At 36.9% G+C, this 18,186-nt stretch overlaps 1 protein-coding gene across 2 annotated transcripts in view; it reads right to left on the bottom strand.

The window, feature by feature from the left end:
* NLGN4X (neuroligin 4 X-linked) overlaps positions 1-18,186 on the bottom strand; it is a 139,333-nt gene that overhangs the window by 10,838 nt on the left and 110,309 nt on the right. For both annotated transcript variants that reach the window (XM_068423443.1, XM_068423451.1), the window contains one exon: positions 490-675. In XM_068423443.1, the coding sequence (XP_068279544.1) occupies positions 490-675 (186 nt within the window). The remainder of the gene's footprint in view (positions 1-489; positions 676-18,186) is intronic.

Here is an 18,186-nt window from a genome sequence, read left to right as displayed (position 1 = left end):
GTTGAGGGTAGAAATCCCTCAACCCAAACACTTACCAAATCTTAAGAGCTTCGTGTGGGATCACACAGTACTTGTGGGGAGTTAAATACATTTTTTAATAAGGTTAAGTTATGTTATTATTAAGTAAGGAAAGCATCTAAATACATGTCGGAAGTGTAGACAAGAGTGTGTAAAAAATCAAGAAGGTCACTGCCCTTTTCCATTTTAATTAGGTCAAATTATGTGATAGAAGAGACAGCGGAGATTGTTGCTAAAGCTAGAAAAAGTATATTGCCCATGGCATTTGTTACATGAAATTTCTGCTATAATAGCATTTAATTTTTCATATAGAAATATTTATGTTGACTAATACAAATCTAGAATACTAGCCAGGAGGTATTTTAGAAAAATTACAGACCTCGTGTAATTTTAATTCAGCCTACCTGATACGGCCATTTTCATTACTCTATAATGTTAAAAAAAAATGTGCTTTGCTCAGAAGATTGTTACCTTCTGAATAGTGAGAGAGTGTTAGGAGACTGACACAGGAAGCTCCTGCCCCAGATCCAAAAATAGTAACTCTTTTTGGGTCTCCTCCAAAAGATCCAATATTTTCTTCAATCCAACGTAAAGCTTGGATTTGGTCAAGAAGTCCATAATTGCCTTTTGCAGCTTGGTCCCCAGTACTTAAAAAACCTATAAGGCAAAAAAAAAGATAATTTTAGTTCACCAGATACAGAGTTAGCTACAGGGTCCACATATTCATAACACATCTTCACATCTTTTCATCTTCTGAGCTTTTTTTTTTCCTTCTTCTTTTTTAAAGGTCATGGTCCTAGTTAAATGTCTCCAGTGCAGGCAGTGGAACTCATTCTGTAAGCTATTTGGCTTTGGTCTGTTTTTCCCTACTGTAGAGGTCATATTTGTGAAAAAGCATTATTTTCTTTTTGAAATAATTCTATATCAATGCAACAATATAGACTGAAGATTTTAAATACTTGATAACTCTATGTGAGTAAGGTACAAAAACTTAGGAAATAATTTTTGTGCAAAGTAGTGAGATACCCAGTCTTCCACTGAGAATAAGGCTCCGTAACACATTGATTTAAATGCTTCTTACTGTGGACCAAAATTGTCCTCAACTACATAGCTCTTTAAATTACTGTATTTGTCATATTGATAGACATACTGAGAAACAGAAAAGAAGGATGAATAAAATAGTAAAAGGAACACGAAAAAGCTTAGGAAAAAAATTACACTCCAATTTCACAGAGGATATTTATTAGGAAGACAGCAGGTAAATCCTCGGCAATACAGCCTTTGGTAGGGAGATTTTATCTGAACAAATCAGGTCTTGTCTCTTTCCTTGAAAATTGCAGGAAAAGCTGCACTGTTATTTTTTGTTCCTGTGCTGTAGTTATCAGATTTTAGAAACAAAGCATGACACGTTTGCTGCTTGTCTTGCAACTGAGAACAAAATGACTGAAAGACTAGGACTGAGGTTAATTTTGTTTTTCTGAAACCAGCTAAGGTGAAACATTGCAGTTATCCGCACTGCCTATCAGTTAAGACCTTGTGCTACGTTCAAATTACCACATCGAGCCATGTACTCACACTCCTCTTTTTAAGTCCCACAGACCTTTTCCTGTCAGACAACTGGAAGTCAGAAGGCTACTAGAAATACCTTACAGCACATGGAAGTTTTCAGATGGACATTACTGATTTAGGCACCGCTGACAGCTGCTTATCAAGACAAAACAATAAAATCACTTGGCTGGTGTTTGCAAAGCTAATTATCAGTTCAGACAGATTTGCCAGAAGAGGGCCTCAGGACTCAAGAGTTCTGCAGTCCTGGAGCAGTTTGGGATGGCAGAGTTTGTAACCTTGAGCCATCTTAGCCTGCTGTGACAAGACCTTCATGCTCATAGGAAGGACTGCAAGGGAAGCCTGAAGTCCCTAGGGAAAAAAGGGCCTTGGGGTATATTTCATCTGCTTTGGCAAAGGGGGACAGATCTCTTTGCACCGGCTGTAGTCATTTTTTCAGTTATAGGAAGAATGAAAATTCACAAGGTGGAAGGAATTCACAATATAGAGGAAGCAGAAGAGAAAGACATACAAGAGAAAAGAAGAAGAAATTAGATGTCGGACATTCACACCTGTTGGACTTCCATCATACTATTTTCTATGGTAAAATTCCTACAAGATGCAAAATCAAGTGTCAAGGTTTAAAAGCAAGATCACATAAGGACTAAATATGGAATGCTACATGGTCTACATTATGGTGGCATAAATTTCTGTATGCAAGGTTAGGCATGACTGAATGAAATGTATTACCTTGCACCCAAAAGAATCTTTTTCGTATTTAATTAGTAATTATTAATAGGTATTTAACATCAGTAAGTGTCTGATGAGTTCTTGTATTTTTCACAAAACAGTTGCTTCAATTGCAGTAATATGAATCATATCCTTATTCCTAAATAGCATTTGATATGGCTTTCTCATAAAAAAGCCTCTAATAATGGCAAGCGCAGTAGTTAGAATAGCAGTAACATCTTTTTTCTCTTCTATACCAATGGGGAAAAAACAAACAAACTATTAATCCATAATTGCCTCAATTTTTTTAACAGATGTGTTTTTCTCTTTTTCACATGCCTTTATTATCTTTTTAGGACTGTCAAAGAAAGAATAACACACTTGCTGGCTTTGTTGCTGTAGCTGACTGCAATATTCTATAATACCCTATAATTAAGCCTTTATTCAAACAGAACTATGACCTCCCTGGGAGAAAGTGACTTTTTTAACCTTTAAAGCAGCATGGTAATTAATATTCAGAGCCTAAACACGTTTTAGCTCTTCTAGCAGCATCAAGCTAAAGCTGGTTGATCTTCGTGATTTTGAATTCTTTCCAAATCTACTAAAAGGTGACTGAGTAAAACTGCAGTCAATTAATATCTGATGTTAGACAAATGAAGATTTTTTTGTTTCCACAGTTCTCTGCTGATTCTCATTAATTGCAAGAACAAATTTTCTTAATTTAAAAACTAATCATCATGGCAAAGTGTCAGCCCCGCATGACACAAACTGAATTCATAAATCTGTCTTTTCTTGATGAGGATATATTTTCTTTCATGCTCTGAATAACAGATCAAAATATTTGTTCAAAGGCATTTCAAGAAATTCAGGCAAGGAGTAACTATTTGTCCAGAAATACACACACTAAGAGATTTTTTTTTCTGTGACCACTGTGAAGATTTCAGAACAGTATCTTCATGTGTCACTCTAAAATCCTGAACAAAGAGGAATGCAGCTTTTTTTCTGAGATGGGGATTTATACTCTGTGCCTTTTATGTATATGTTTTTAAGTGCAGTTAAGAATATTCCCCATTTTATGGTTTGGCATGATTTGAAGGGCATTTTGTGATCTGAAAATCCTTAGGGTGGGGTTTTGATGGAACTTGGAAGTTATTCTCACTAGCCTAACGCAACAGAAGAAGGAATGGTAATAGCTGAATCTGGAAAACAAAGAGCTTTTGTTTTTTTTTTCCCACATAATGGTACAGAAAGGCATTAACATTCAGTTCTTGACTTCACAAATCTGTCTTCCCTTAAATAAAGATTTGGAAGGTGACCACATAGGTCTCCCACTGCAATATGTCATGGACAGCAACAGTTGAAAAAGAGGAATATGAGTAAATCCCATGTACATAGAGTGAAACATCCCAAATTGTCTTAAGGGACATTTGCTCCAAACTTATTGTGCCTGAGGGAAAGACAACCACCAGCTGGACTGAGTAGTAACCAGGGAATTAGAGTTTTCTGAAGCAAAGGTCACCTTGAAAAGAAAAGAAGGGCAAAAAAAGCATGACAATTTGTAAAAGCAGATAGAGGGAGGTGGGAAGAGGGTTTGATGTTGCAAGAAGTGGCCACTGAGATTGTAAACATCCTCAGGCCTGGACAGAGCACCCTCCTGTGGGGTGCCTGTACCCAGCCAGGGGCTGTTCATGTGGGCTGGCACACAGGGACCCTTTGGGCATGTGTGGGGCCTTGTGGGTGTTTTTCCACTGTATGGGTCAGTGGGTGGTCAGGAGTGTCAGGAGCTCACCTGATGCTGGAGCAGCCATATGTCCCACACAGAGAATGTGGGAACTTCCACTCCCCCTGATGGGGCTGCTGGTGACCCACACAGTCTGGGGGTGGCTTGGTGCAAGCTAGCTCTGTACAGTTGTGTGTGTGATTAGAACTTTTGGGGATTAGTTATAGAAGAGCGTTTAGAAATTTGCAACTGTTTACTAACCTTTCTTAAGTGTCTAGTATTGTAGTTTACCTTTTGTATTGCTGATATTGAAAGTATAGCTCACTGGCTGCTGGTTAGTTATATGTCACTAATAAATTAATAAACTGCTTTGATATAATTTGATTTAAAGCACATTAATTGAGCAGCTTTTCCCTATGACAGTTTATCCTTTAAAAATAAATAAAAATGCATAATTTTATAAGAGGAAACATAAAGTATTCTTAATTTGTTTTGCTTTATTACTTGTAATTACTCTTGCATGTCATTCTTTCTACATTATTTTGTGTAAAGAAAAGTAATGCTTCTTTAAATGGAGCTTTCTGAAGTAACAGTTTTATTTATTTTTCTCTGATTCTATTAAGGGAAGCATTCTACATGAATGCTTTAGTTTTAACTTACTAGATTAGCCACAGTCAAGGAGGAAGATGATTAAAAATGGAAAATACTGTGAATTTTCCTTTTACACAGCCTTTAAAAATTAATGGACTCATAAGCTACATGCTGTCACTTGCACCGTTTAGGTAATGCAATGAAGACACAAAGCTACACACCAAGCTCCTTCAGATCCCACTTACACAGGAGGAAATCCCTAGGTCTGTCTTTATACTTGGTTTTCCCACTATGCCACTAAGAGAGACTAAAAAAACCCCAACAAATGAGTGGTGATATTTCCCCTTTACTACTAAAAAGTTATGTGGGGACCCACAGTGACAAATAGCAGGGGCCAATATCTATAAAATCCACGCAGTTTCCTTCTGTCCAGCTCCAGCCTTGTCTCATGGCTGGAGGCCATCTCTACATTACCATGCTGTGAAGACCTGCAAAAGTGAGTCTAGAACAGAATAGTTTGACCTCATGTCCAGACTGTACACATTTCACATACTGTTTTTTACTATGGCCTAACTCTTGTCCTGTCCCATGAGCTGAATGAATGACCACTGGTGGACATCGAGCATAAGGGGGAGCACATCTTCCAGCTGAGGTTCACCTGGAAAGGTCCAGGCTGTACTTTACAGAACCTCTCTGAAATGTGAAGGTGGTGACAATACTGAGGTTTTCTGTGGAAATGCACTCTTGGTCTGAATTAAAACACTAGTGTGGACATGCTCAGGATCAAAATTATATTCTTCCAACCATGGAATTTCAATTTGCAAGGAACAGGCTCAAGTGCAGCCGCATTTCAGCTGTGGACCTTGTCCAGATATGCAAATAACTCAATAGCCAAGATATCACAACGAGAAATTAATCATCAGGAAATCTGTACAAAATCAACAAGCTAGTGCATTTTCATCTAATTGTCTCCTTGTTTTTAAGCCTCTGCTGTATTTTCTGGCTTCACATTTCTTTTGCCTATGCCTCTTCATGACTGCTGCCCAGACCTGTATAGCCTGCTGCAATTTTGTTTGTCAGGCAAAATTCTCACAAATAAGATTGATTTGTACAGCATCTGATCAGAAATAAGACATAAGCAATATGAATAAGATACAAGAGACTATGCTTCGAAGCATAAACATGTCTTTTTTGTTTTCATTTGTGAAATGCCAGAGCAGGGCCTTTTAAAAGCAAAGAGCAAACAGCAAGCATACAGCAGAGTCTTCATACTTTCTAATAGCTTTCGTCTGTACGTATAACATTTGCCACTGTAAAAGTGTACCTGCTGAACTCAAATGTTAAAGCATTCAAATGTGAAGTGAAAATCCATTGGGGATTACTGAGTACATAGAGATCACAGTTGGTTCAGGAAGTCCCTGAGATATAGATAGTTGGAGGACTGAGGAATACTAGAGGGAATTATCATATAAGTTTGTCTTATGCTTACCCTTCCCTAACCATCCTCAAACATCCTCAACAGTGTTTGGAGACAGGATGCTTGGCTAGACGATGTTTTGGTTAGAATCAGTGTAACTATATATTCCTTTTTGATTTGACTCTATATGTAACTTTAACAGTACCATTTAAACTTTATTGCAAAGATGGTGGGATGCAAGATGGAGTGATGGTGTCCTTAGCACATGTGTAGCAGAAAGAAAAACATTGCTGAAATTTTCTGCTGCACAAATGGCCCATGCAAAGCTGACTAAGCATCACGGCTGCACAGACTCACTCTGTGCAGAGTCTGAGACAGCTATTTAGTGACTAAGACAAATGGGAGGCCTGTGGAGTGGCCATGCGTGGGTCTGTGCAGAAATAATGTTACACAGATACGTCATCCTGAAAACAAACAACAATGCTTTTCCTTCAGCTGCAAAATGGTTTGAAGTTTGCAGGTGCTACTGTCAAAGCAGATTTTTTAATATTCAATAACTCAAGCAGTAGTGTGGCCTGCTATTCTGAAGTAGTGGTCACAGAAACAAATTTGTGCCTGCTGTGGCTACTTACCTTACTCAGCTCCAGATAAAACTCATTTAAATTTTAACTCAAGATATGATAAGTGAAAAGAAAAATGTAGTGAAGACAACTCAGCTTACAGTTTTCATATGAGTTAATAGATTATATTAAAATATAAAGGATACCGATGTCTTTAATCCAATTTTCTAACTCAGGCTTAAGCAAGAAAACAGTCTCTTATGATTCTTCCTTGATGGATTCTTTCAAATTGCTTCTATTGTGAAGACAAAACCTAAATCTGCTTGTCTAGAAAGAACATCTCATTACTACATGCAGTACAAAAGAATGGGTCAGAGAGAGGGTGAAGTGAAAATATTATTATTTGTTTCTACATTGCTTCAGTACTGAAATCTAAAGTGTATTCTTTATAATTCAGGAGAATATCTAGTCTTAAATACATAAAAGCCTTTTGAAAATGTCCTGGATAGCATATGTTTGTAAGAACACTTAGGGGGAAAAGAACGAGAAAAGACAAGAGGACACATTTTTACAAGCTTTAAAACTTATTTATATACACATTTCTAAACAGTGAAAAGCTCCTTAGCATTAATTTATCAGAGCACTAGGGAGGTCAACAAGTTTCCTTCAGTTAAGCCATTATGATTTTTCTACAATGAAATAATTTTAATGAATCCAATTGAAATTTATACATGATACCTTAACTGCTTTTAAATTTGCCTTGTTCATTGTAAAATGCTCTGAAACTATTGTGCAATGTGGTTATGCCAATGAATGTTATCTAAAGCATTAGAGATTGAAGACATTCTCAACATTCAATTCTATCATCGTTATTCACGATGAGTAGCACATAACTCTATATGAAGTGTCACTGAAGCTTTTGCCAATTGTTATGAACGTAGATTTTTTAAAAAATAGTAGACAAAGATGACAGCAACAAACATCACAGTGCTCACTAAAATAACACTGTTACGTTATGTAATAAACATAGCAGAACAACTTTGATTCTGTGAATTCAGTGCAGTCAAGGCAGATGCATACTGACACAACAGATACCCTCCAGGTAATATTCAGCTTGTAGAGCTTCTTGCAGGGAGATGAGCTGAGTGGAAGGATTCAATGGATGGCAAAGAAATGGAAGTAGGATAATGCTCATTCTCTGCATTGACCCTATAGTGGTGTGCTGGTTTTGGCTGGGATAGAGTTAATTTTCTTCATAAAAGCTAGCATGGGGCTGTGTTTTGGATCTGTGATGGAAACTGTGTTGATAATGCAGAGATGTTTCTATGATGGTTTAGTGATGGACTTGCTAGTGTTAGGTTAATGGTTGGACTCAACAATCTTAAAGGTCCTTTCCAACCAAAACGATTCTATGATTCTATGATTATTGCTGAGCAGTGCTTAGATAGAGTCAAGGCCTTTCCTGCTTCTCACTCCACCCCACCAGCGAGTAGGCTGGGGGTGCACAAGAAGTTGGGAGGGAACACAGCTGGGACAGCTGACCCCAACTGACCAAAGGGATATTCCATACCATATGATGTCACGCTCAGCATATAAAGCTGAGGGAAGAAGAAGGAAGGGAGGACATGCAGACTGATGACATTTGCCTTCCCAAGTCACCGTTACATGTGATGGAGCCCAGGTTTACTGGAAATGGCTGAACACCTGCCTGCCAATGGCAATAAGTGAATGAATTCCTTGTTTTGCTTTGCTTGCATGTGTGGCGCTTGCTTTACTTATTCAATTGTCTTTATCTCAAACCATGAGTTTTCTCACTTTTACTCTTCTGATTCTTTCCGCTGTCCCAACGGGGTGGAGTAAAAAAGCACCTATGTGGGGCTTAGTTGCCAGCTGGAGTTAAACCACAAGTGGGAAGAGAGTCATGCAGAACAAAAAAAAATGTGGCAAGTGTCACTCCAGTTTGGGATTAATTATGGCCTCTTGCAGCTGTGTCTGTAACACCCTTAACACTGTCCTAGGCATTTACACATCAGCACCATTCATCCTCCTTGGAATGTGCAGAACAGACGACCTGGGAAAAACCTTCAGTGATCAAAAAAGCCTCAAAAATGTCTCAGTGACATGCAGGTAGCTGGCAAAAACTGTGACTTCCAGTGAGCTCATCCGGTATGAGAGTGGCCCCACTATCAACAGGAGAACAAAGGTCAGTTATGATCTCATCCTCATGTTGAAATGCATGTCCCTCAAAGGAAGTTTATTTTTTGTGCCTCTGTTCACATTTTTCTTCGTGTCTCATTTTGAGCTTAAGACTGCATGCATAGCTGGAAGAATGAATGCAGCAAAATATCAGAAAGCAGAGGAGTACAGATATTGAAAAACTAATATACTACACAAGACACATAATTGAAAAAAAAAGAAGGAAAACAAGGAAAATATTTAAATTTTATTAGTTCAAATAGACTACTTGCAGAAGTAAGCACTTTTAAATGCAAAAAGTAGGACAATGCAAGGAAGAGAATGGAGCATATAATAAAAAATATGTTCCTAGTAGATAGCCTGACATCATTAATGTATTATAACAGGCTATGTGATTTCAAATAGCAGACTTCTTGTGAGGACTGACCACTTAGAAGAGAGTGATGGTTAACAAGTGACCATTAGCAATGGTCTCACTTGTCTGCTGTTCCATGGACAACTGTCTTATCGTCTTAAGCACCATTCTCAGCTGCAAGAAGCAGACATAATGGGCTGTGCTGCTTCCTGTTCTCAGGTATAAATGCTATTCTTCTAAACTAGCAAACAGTGCATAACATTTAGACAGCTTAGACTATAAAACTGAAAATGAACTGTGCTTTTTTTCACTAGAAATATTAAAAGAGCAAAATATCGTACATCTAGAACAAATAATACTAGCTTCAGAATTAAAAGCCTATTAAAATTAAAGTTGGAATGGAAATAACTACGTAACTAAGCACATGAAAAGAACAAACCCCTCATTTTCCAGTTAGAATTTTTTTTTTCATAATGATTTCTTTCAGAGTTTAGAACTTTAAGAGAGAATAACTGCATTGTCATCTACAACAATAGCAAATGTATACACTTAAGGAGCAAGTTCTTTTTAACCATTAACTTGAGAGAAAGACATTGATCATAAACAGAGCACCTCATTATATGTCCACAAATTTCAGTTCAGTTATTTGTGGCTGCTGCTGTTTCCTTTCTTATGCTTACAGAAGAAGAACATGCTTACAAGCACAGAACTGGAATACACCAGATGTACCTGGCCCAATGCGCCAGCTATTACTCACTCAGCAGTATTTGAAAGGCAGAAGTTACTGTATCAATGCCAGTCAATCTATAATGAAACAAACATCCAAGTTAACCCTTCTTCTTTCAGGAAAAAGATTTTGTGTTGGTAATATTCAACTGACTAGAAGCCTGGACACTCATCAGTGCCCTGTGTGGGAGCCATCAATTGGTTATGGACCAATTCTAGACATTGCCTTCAAAAACATACTTTGAACACAGGTGAAGCAAAATGCTCGTTGTTGATAAGCACAGAAAACAAGCACATATGGTACTGAGAGAAAAGCTAAACTGACTGCACAAATAAAGCACTTGCACTATTTCTCTACCTTCCATTGTGATTTCAATTTCCAAAAAATTTCTACTAGTAAGTGAAAAAAAATTCATAAAGATTTATTTTGCATCATAAATAATCCTATGTTTAGGCTCACATAAGAGTTGAGCTTTTCATGATGTGGAGTGCAGTGGGTTTTCAAATCATCAGACCGTGAGTACATATTTTTAAGTTAATAGTGAATTGTTAAAACTAAGCAGGAATGTCGCATTATTTTAATCTTTACAAATGGTTGTTCTGAGAAGCTAATTACAGTCTAACTTCTTTATTGAAAATAGCTGATAATGCCCTTGCCTTATTTATTTGTGGTGCATACCATTCTGAAGTATGGTGTCAATAACCTATAAACAAAGTGGTATGCTGTTCTGAAAGCTCATGTAACATGTAGTAGGATTTTCTGAGAAATTAGACAAATCAGCTCTGTTGATAATATTTGACTAGAATTCATAATATCCTTAATAATCTGAAAAATGCTCAGCTCCTTGACAAAGTGCTAAGGAAAGGGACTGGGGAGAAATGAACCTTACCACTCACTAGTCTGAAGGTGACTAATCACTGACAAAACCTTTAATAAAATTCCCGTGAGCCAAAACTAAAGTTGAAAAGTGAGACTACTATTAAAAGACTTTTTATGCTACTTACTCTGTATATATCCTTTAAAAATGGTTAATAATTATACTATATAGAGTCCTTTGAGAAAGGCATAGCCAGATTGTTTTCAACCAGAGTAAATGATTCATAATTCTTTATCTTTATCCACCAGTATTTTTGTATTAAATGTTCCCTTAAAACGAAATTCCCTATGCAACATCTAAAATGCCTGCTGAAGAACCCTGTCAGTGAATGCGGGCAAAGTATCCCACTTCAAAAAAATCATGAGTATTAAAGCAGCAGATTACATAGAACATGTATCCTTTTTTTACGCCGGAGGATATTGGCATATGCCAATACCAAATTTCCTTTGGCATCAGTTTTTTAAGAAAAGCTTAAAGAAAAATAAAATCTCTTCTGGTGTTCTAGTTTTTGTTTTGTCTTAGGTGTCTGTATCCCAAAGTTAGACCTTACGACCCTGCAGCTATAGGTGGGCTAACTAGGCTGTGATAAAGCTTAAACGTCATTCCTTCACTGATCTACAGGACCCTCAGGAACTATCCCAATGCCAGAAGCCACAGATGAGAGCAACATTGCCACTTCGTCTCCCATCCCTCACGTGTCTCGTACACATTGCCTGTGCTGAGTGGTCTGCTAAGCAGCTTCAGAAATTGATAAATTGAAATTTGTAGAAAGATAGAAGTGTTCATGAACTTCTGTCTCCATCTACTGTTCAAAACAGAGCTTTAGAAGACTTGAATAAGATAACGTAATATTTCAGGAATTACATAAACAGATTGCTAGAACTCCTAGTAATATACTCTTTTTTTTTTTTTTTTTTGTGACTTCTCCTGATAGGAAAAAGTCCTATATGCAAATTTATTTTCTTTTTGTTTAAAAATAAGTTTTTGACAAAACTATCTTTTCAAAGTCTTTGACACTGAAGTCCACAGAATATATTAAAATAGATTGTCTCAGATTGGTTTTGCACATCATGAATCCCCTGTGAGAAATAAATGGATTTAAATAATGTGCCTCAGCATTCACAGTTCTAACAAAGTGAACTAAATCAATTCTGCTACACATTCAAACACATGGAATATTCTGCATTAGTGTTTCTAAGGAGGAGTTTACCATGACAGCAGAACTATTATGTGCCACAATTAGTCATCTTAAAAAGAAAAAAGAAGGTATAAACCCCTTCTTATCACTTCCATAGCCTCAGTAATCCAATCATTTACACACAGAGATCCTAAATATTTTAAAGTATACTTTCACAATTCTAAGTAAGAGCATTCTAAAGAAACATCAAGCTAAATATCTGTAACTATGTTTGCCAAACAACTTCCATAAAGTGGAGTCATAAAGTAGGTGGGCTTTTTTGGTAATCTGAGGCATTTCTTCCACTTGAAAAAAAAAAAAAGAGATTTGAAGATAATATTATATGCTCAAATCAATGAAAACTTGGAGTTGCTTCCTTGTTTCAACACATTTCATAAGTTTTCTTTAAAGTTCTGAATCAATTTGGAAGGTCATGATCAGTCTTGCCTTAGCACATTATCATAACAGGTGAAATATTTTTTGCTATTTTGTACCAGTCTTGACCAGTATCTGATGATTTAAAAGATATATATACTCCTCATTCAACTTTGCAGTTCTTAGCTATAAATTATCACTTTGAAGATTTTACATGGCATTGTTAGGCTTGTTCTCAATCATACTACACATAAGCTTAAATAACAAATCTATGATCATAAAAATGTAAACATAGAATCATAGAATGATGGAATCATAGAATGGCTTGGGTTGGAAGGGACCTTTAAAGGTCATCTAATTCCAACCCCCCTGCCACAGGCAGGGCCACCTTCCACTAGACCAGGTTGCTCAAAGCCCCATCCAGCCTGGCCTTGAACATTTCCAGGGAGGGGGCATCCACAACTTCTCTGGGCAACCTGTTCCAGTGTCTCACTACCCTCACAGTAAAGAATTTCTTCCTAATATCTAATCTAGATCTACCCTCTTGCAGTTTAAAACCATTCCGCCTCATCCTATCACTACATAGCCTTGTAAAAAGTCCCTCTCCAACTTTCCTGTAGGAGTACTGGAAAGTTTCCTTCAGGTACTGGAAGGCTGCTATAAGGACTCCCCTGAGCCTTCTCTTCTCCAGGCTGAACAACCCCAACCCTCTCAGCCTGTCTTCACAGGAGAGATGCTCCAGCCCTCTCATCATCTTCGTGGCCCTCCTCTGGACTCATTCCAACAGCTCCATGTCCTTCTTATGTTGGGGGCCTCAGAGCTGGATGCAGTACTCCAGGTGGGGTCTCATGAGAGCGGAGTAGAGGGGCAGAATCACCTCCCTCGACCTGCTGGCCATGCTGCTTTTGATGCAGCCCACGATACAGCTGGCTTTCTGGGCTGCAAGTGCACATTACTGGGTCATGTTGAGCTTAAATATATAATACATAAATAATATATAATATATAAATAACAATATAACCATAAAAATAAATTAAAGGGGGGAAGGGTCTTGTTAAGTCAAGTATTCTATGACACGTGGTCCTGATGGGAGATTGTCCTACTCATTGTTCATTTTTTATTTATCTGGTAGTATTTTTGTCTTTGTACCTAATATTCATGTCTTTGGTGCTTTTCTTTGATTTTTTCTGTCCTTATTAAAGTTGTAATAACAGGTGAGGTAAAGCTTGCCATTAAAAATAAGAAACAATATGTAAATTTTGGATATTTTAATGTAAAAGTCATCTGTTGGTAGCTGAGTTCATGCTACAATAGCCATCATATAATAGGCATCACATATACTTTCTTCTCTTAAGTGGTATATAATGTCTTTCTAGTAGAATTTCTCTGAGCCTTAGGGAGGAATTAGATTTTCAATTATTACATTCATAATTTAGAAAAGGAAATGACAATTAGATTTGTTTAATTTAATCTTCCAGGTAATGTGGGATTTTCCCCATTAGTACATTTGTACTTGGGTTTGGGTTTTCGTGCTTTTTTCTGTGCTTACTTCTCCAATTAATAATATATGCTTTATAGCACTAAATCATTACAAAGGCTAACAATAGTGAGTTATTATTTTCCAGTTTTAAAAATCTTTTTTTTATGAATCTGAGAATAAACTTACTTTGTTCAGCCTGATGGTTTTAGTTATTACAATGTTTATGTTTGCATATCCATGTACTGATTTTAGTACCATGTGAGAAAGCTAGAAATACTGGAATAAAGAAATTGAACTAGAATTGGCTTTAGAACACACTCTGGAGTTTCTAAATATGTCCAAGTTATGCTCTAGCTCTTAATTTTTCTTCAGGATGGATTCAGTTTTGCTCATTTCTGAGAGACCACTGGAAATCAAGCAGTGACAATCCCCTACTCTCAGAGGTGATTTTTGGGAATACCCTCCCCTTCTTCCCCTCAATGCACACTACTGTTGTACTCAAAACAACACATTTCAAGAACAAAATTTGATCTATTGGTAGAAAATATTCACAACAGTATCTAGCATTTGGCTTCTCAGATAGAGATATGAATAGTAGGAGGATCCTACTCACAGGGGCAAATTTTTGCAAATGAGGATTAATCTTCATAAAATCTTCTATAGTTATTGAGGGGAGAGACAGAAAAAAACCCCACCTTTTCTAGAGAGCAAATTGAAACATTGAATTGCACTCCTGCTTTGAACTACCACTGAAGGAATTACACTTCACACTAACAAGAGAAGGAGTTTAATGGGACTAATCTCTAAGGGCACACCCAGCGCAACGTCAGCACCTCCTGATACGTGCCACCAAGGGCAAGCAAGGGAAGCGCCCACAGAGGTGTATCAGATGGGACTCATCTTCCAATCCAGCAAAGTTCCATGTAAATATGAGAAAATTCCATCTAAATATGATAAAGTTCCATCTAAATATGAGAAAAAAACTTTGAGAGTAATAGAGCACTGGAACAGACTGCCCAGGGAGGTTGTGGAATCTCCTTCTCTGGAGATATTCAAAACCTGCCTGGACGCGTCCCTGTGCAACATGCCCTAGGGGAACCTGCTTTAGCAGAGGGTTTGAGGAGATGATCTCCAGAGGTCCCTTCCAACTCTAACCATTCTGTGATTCTCTGAAAGTAGTGCTGAAAGACCAGGGAAGGAGGTGACCACTTACTACTCTCTAAAGAAACTAAGAGGAGGATGGAAGTTACAGAGATTCCTTTTGGGAAGCAGCACAGGTCAGAGGGATGGCTGGAAAGACTGCTGCTGCCTGTCAGGGCTAAGCAAGGTTTTGACAGCAGTTAAGATGCTTCTCAAATCTACAGTATTTCACATCCTAATTTGTACTATCACTTCTTTCACAAAAAAAAAATGAAACATGCTATCAAAATCTCCCACATGAATCTTATTAATGCAGAATCAATCTGGCTCTCCTGGCATTAACTGGCATGCATTAAAGCAGCAAACACTCTTGATACACCCACACACAATGTATCACTAGTACAAGATGAGAATCTTCACTAATTTCTACTCCAAATGATCCTCAATGTGTTGAAATTAACTCAGTTTCTCTACAAAACAAGAAAAGCTAAGAGCTTCTAGGGCTCAAAATCTAGCAAAATAGTTGTGAGAATATGATAATTATCACCCAACAGTACCAGGCATAAATGCCAAAGAAATCCATCTGCAGCAAAAGACAATATGGAAGTATTTTATAAAGTGTAGTATGACCATTTCCAGATGTTAGGTTGGTTACTCAGGTGAGATAAAGTCAGATCTTCTGAAATGATTCTCCATAGCAGAAAATATACCTGAGAAGCCCAAAAAGCTTTGATTAAATTTGGTTATAAACCCAAAAATATTTATTTGCTGGAACCATTCTGATGCCTTCAGATTCTTCAAGATAGTAAAAGATTAAGACCGAAGTTTTATTAAATCTACAGAAAAGTTGAAATTGCTTCTGGATTTGCACATATACATCTTATTTTATGAAATGTATATGTTGAGTACATGGACTTTGCTGTTTCCATCTGGTATTCTTCTGATTATGAATCAGATGTTATTTTGGATAGGAAAAAAAGGGTTAGAATCTGTTCAGTATTCATGTTTTGAACATTTCAAAACAGTATTACAAAAATGATAATTTTCTATTTGTTATTTTCAACCAAAGAATGTAACAGAAATAATTGTTTCTAGAAACCAGTTCTGAAGACTAGGAGCTCACATTCTGCAGTTTTGGCTAAGCTCATTGCACTGGTTTCTACAGAAAGCCAGAGATGATTGCTAGTTCCTACCCTTTGATTCCAGGAATTCATAAGCTTGAAGACAAGACAAAAAGTGCTTGCACAAAATTAAACCATCTTCATATTTCTCCCTACTATCATGTATTCAAGAACATAATCCTAAGGACTCTCAGTCCACTGAAAGAAAACAAAAAAGTTACCATTAACCACACTAAAAGCACATTCACTGCATGTTATCTGTCCCTACATTATTGCTCAGCAGAAGGAAGAATATCTAGGAATGACTAGAGAGAATATTATTTTTTTTCCCTACCATCTATCCTGCTTGTAAAGAATACTGACAACAAAGTGTTACACACCAAACAATCTGAGGGAAAAAAAAGTTGTGAATTTGTTTTCATACTTGGATCCCTACAAATAGCTATTTCTGATCTGTCTACATACAGCATTGATAGGAATGAAATTACAGAATCACAGAATCACAGAATGGTTAGGGTTGGAAGCGACTTCTGGAGATCATCTAGTCCAACCCCCTGCCAAAGCACATTCACCTAGAACACATTGCACAGGGTTGTGTCCAGGTGGGTTTTGACTATCTCCAGAGAAGGAGACTCCACAACCTCCCTGGGCAGCCTGTTCCAGTGCTCTGTCACCCTCAAAGTAAAGAAGTTTTTCCTCATATTGAGATGCAGCTTCCCATGTTTCAGTTTGTGCCTGTTGCCCCTTGTCCTGTCACTGGGCACCACTGAGAAGAGTCTGGCCTCATCCTCTTGACACTCTTAGGTATTTGTAAGTGTTGATAAGATTCCCCCTCAGTCTTCTCGAGGCTAAACAGACCCAGCTCCCTCAGCCTCTCCTTGTAAGAGAGATGCTCCAGTCCTCTGATCATCTTTGTAGCGCTTTATTCTTCCCAATGAAGAGAAGCAAAAGTGAAGGTAACTTTGTAGAAAATTCTCTTCATGTTATGCTACTAGAGACAAAATTAAAGGACATTTTCATATTCATGCTTGTACTTTGTTGAAAGATTTTAGTGAATCTAATTGTTGTTGACCTTTTATTCAAAAATATATTTTTTGCTTCTCTTTACCCTTAACAGAAAGGTAAACTTGTAATTTATTTCTTTTGCATTATGTGCCTATTAAAATTATTATTTACTCTCATACTTTTCTATTAAAATGGAACAATTTTGTGTTGCCTAGATACAGAACAGAAGGCTACTTTATATAACTAATACACACAAACAAACAAAGCAGTCACAGATGAAAATTACTTATTCTTTGTTCTACTATTTTCTTCACCCTTCTTTGCCCTTTTTTGTTACTATCGCTTTATATATTGTGACAATAACAACATTCTTCTGAAGATACCTACAACTCCAGCAGGATTTTATGGTCTTTCTTTTACATTCAAAGCATTTCACTAGTTAATTTCGTAAATGGATTACTACGCCCATTCACTAGATTGCTGGCACAAACAGGAGGATAAGCTATGGCATTCAGTATTCCCATCTTTACTTACTGCTCTAGTTTTATTTGGATGTAAATATGATGCAAAGTGTCTTTCTTGAAAAACCCACAAGATTATATTAAGTTGTATTTTCCGACTTACATCATGAGACAATTGTAAAGAAATAGTGTTTTTATAAGTCTCATTCAAAATGGTCATCATAAACCAAAAAATAATAAAAGAATACATTATTTCAAATGTATTTGCAGAACTGCATAACTTCTTACTGGTTTTATGCAGAAATTGTAATTCCTTTCTTGTTTTTAATTTGCACTGTACTTTTTTGCCCTATGTATATTTTCTGTACACATTGGTCTCCAGTAGAATTTTTATATACACATATATATATATAAATGTGTATGTGTATTTAGTGTTTAGTAATAATTAAAGAAAATCTGTCTTTTATAAAACACTTCAACCCTTTGAGTGGTATTTATTGCTAGAAAAGGAAATGTAAGAAAAACAAATTGCCAAACTAAGAAGGCTGCAGAACCTACTCTCTGGATTGTGGTTTTGTTTTTGTTTGTTTGTTGTTTTTTTTTTTTTCCCATGGGAATTTACACTAATACAAATGAAATCTAAAAAAAAAAATAATTACTCAGATCCCACCATTTTCCCTTCTCTAAATGTT

Source organism: Nyctibius grandis, chromosome 2, assembly GCF_013368605.1.
Source record: "Nyctibius grandis isolate bNycGra1 chromosome 2, bNycGra1.pri, whole genome shotgun sequence".
NCBI classification, from domain to species: Eukaryota; Metazoa; Chordata; class Aves; order Nyctibiiformes; family Nyctibiidae; genus Nyctibius; species Nyctibius grandis.
Note: the sequence above shows the minus strand (reverse complement) of the source record. Positions and strands in the feature narration are given on the sequence as shown.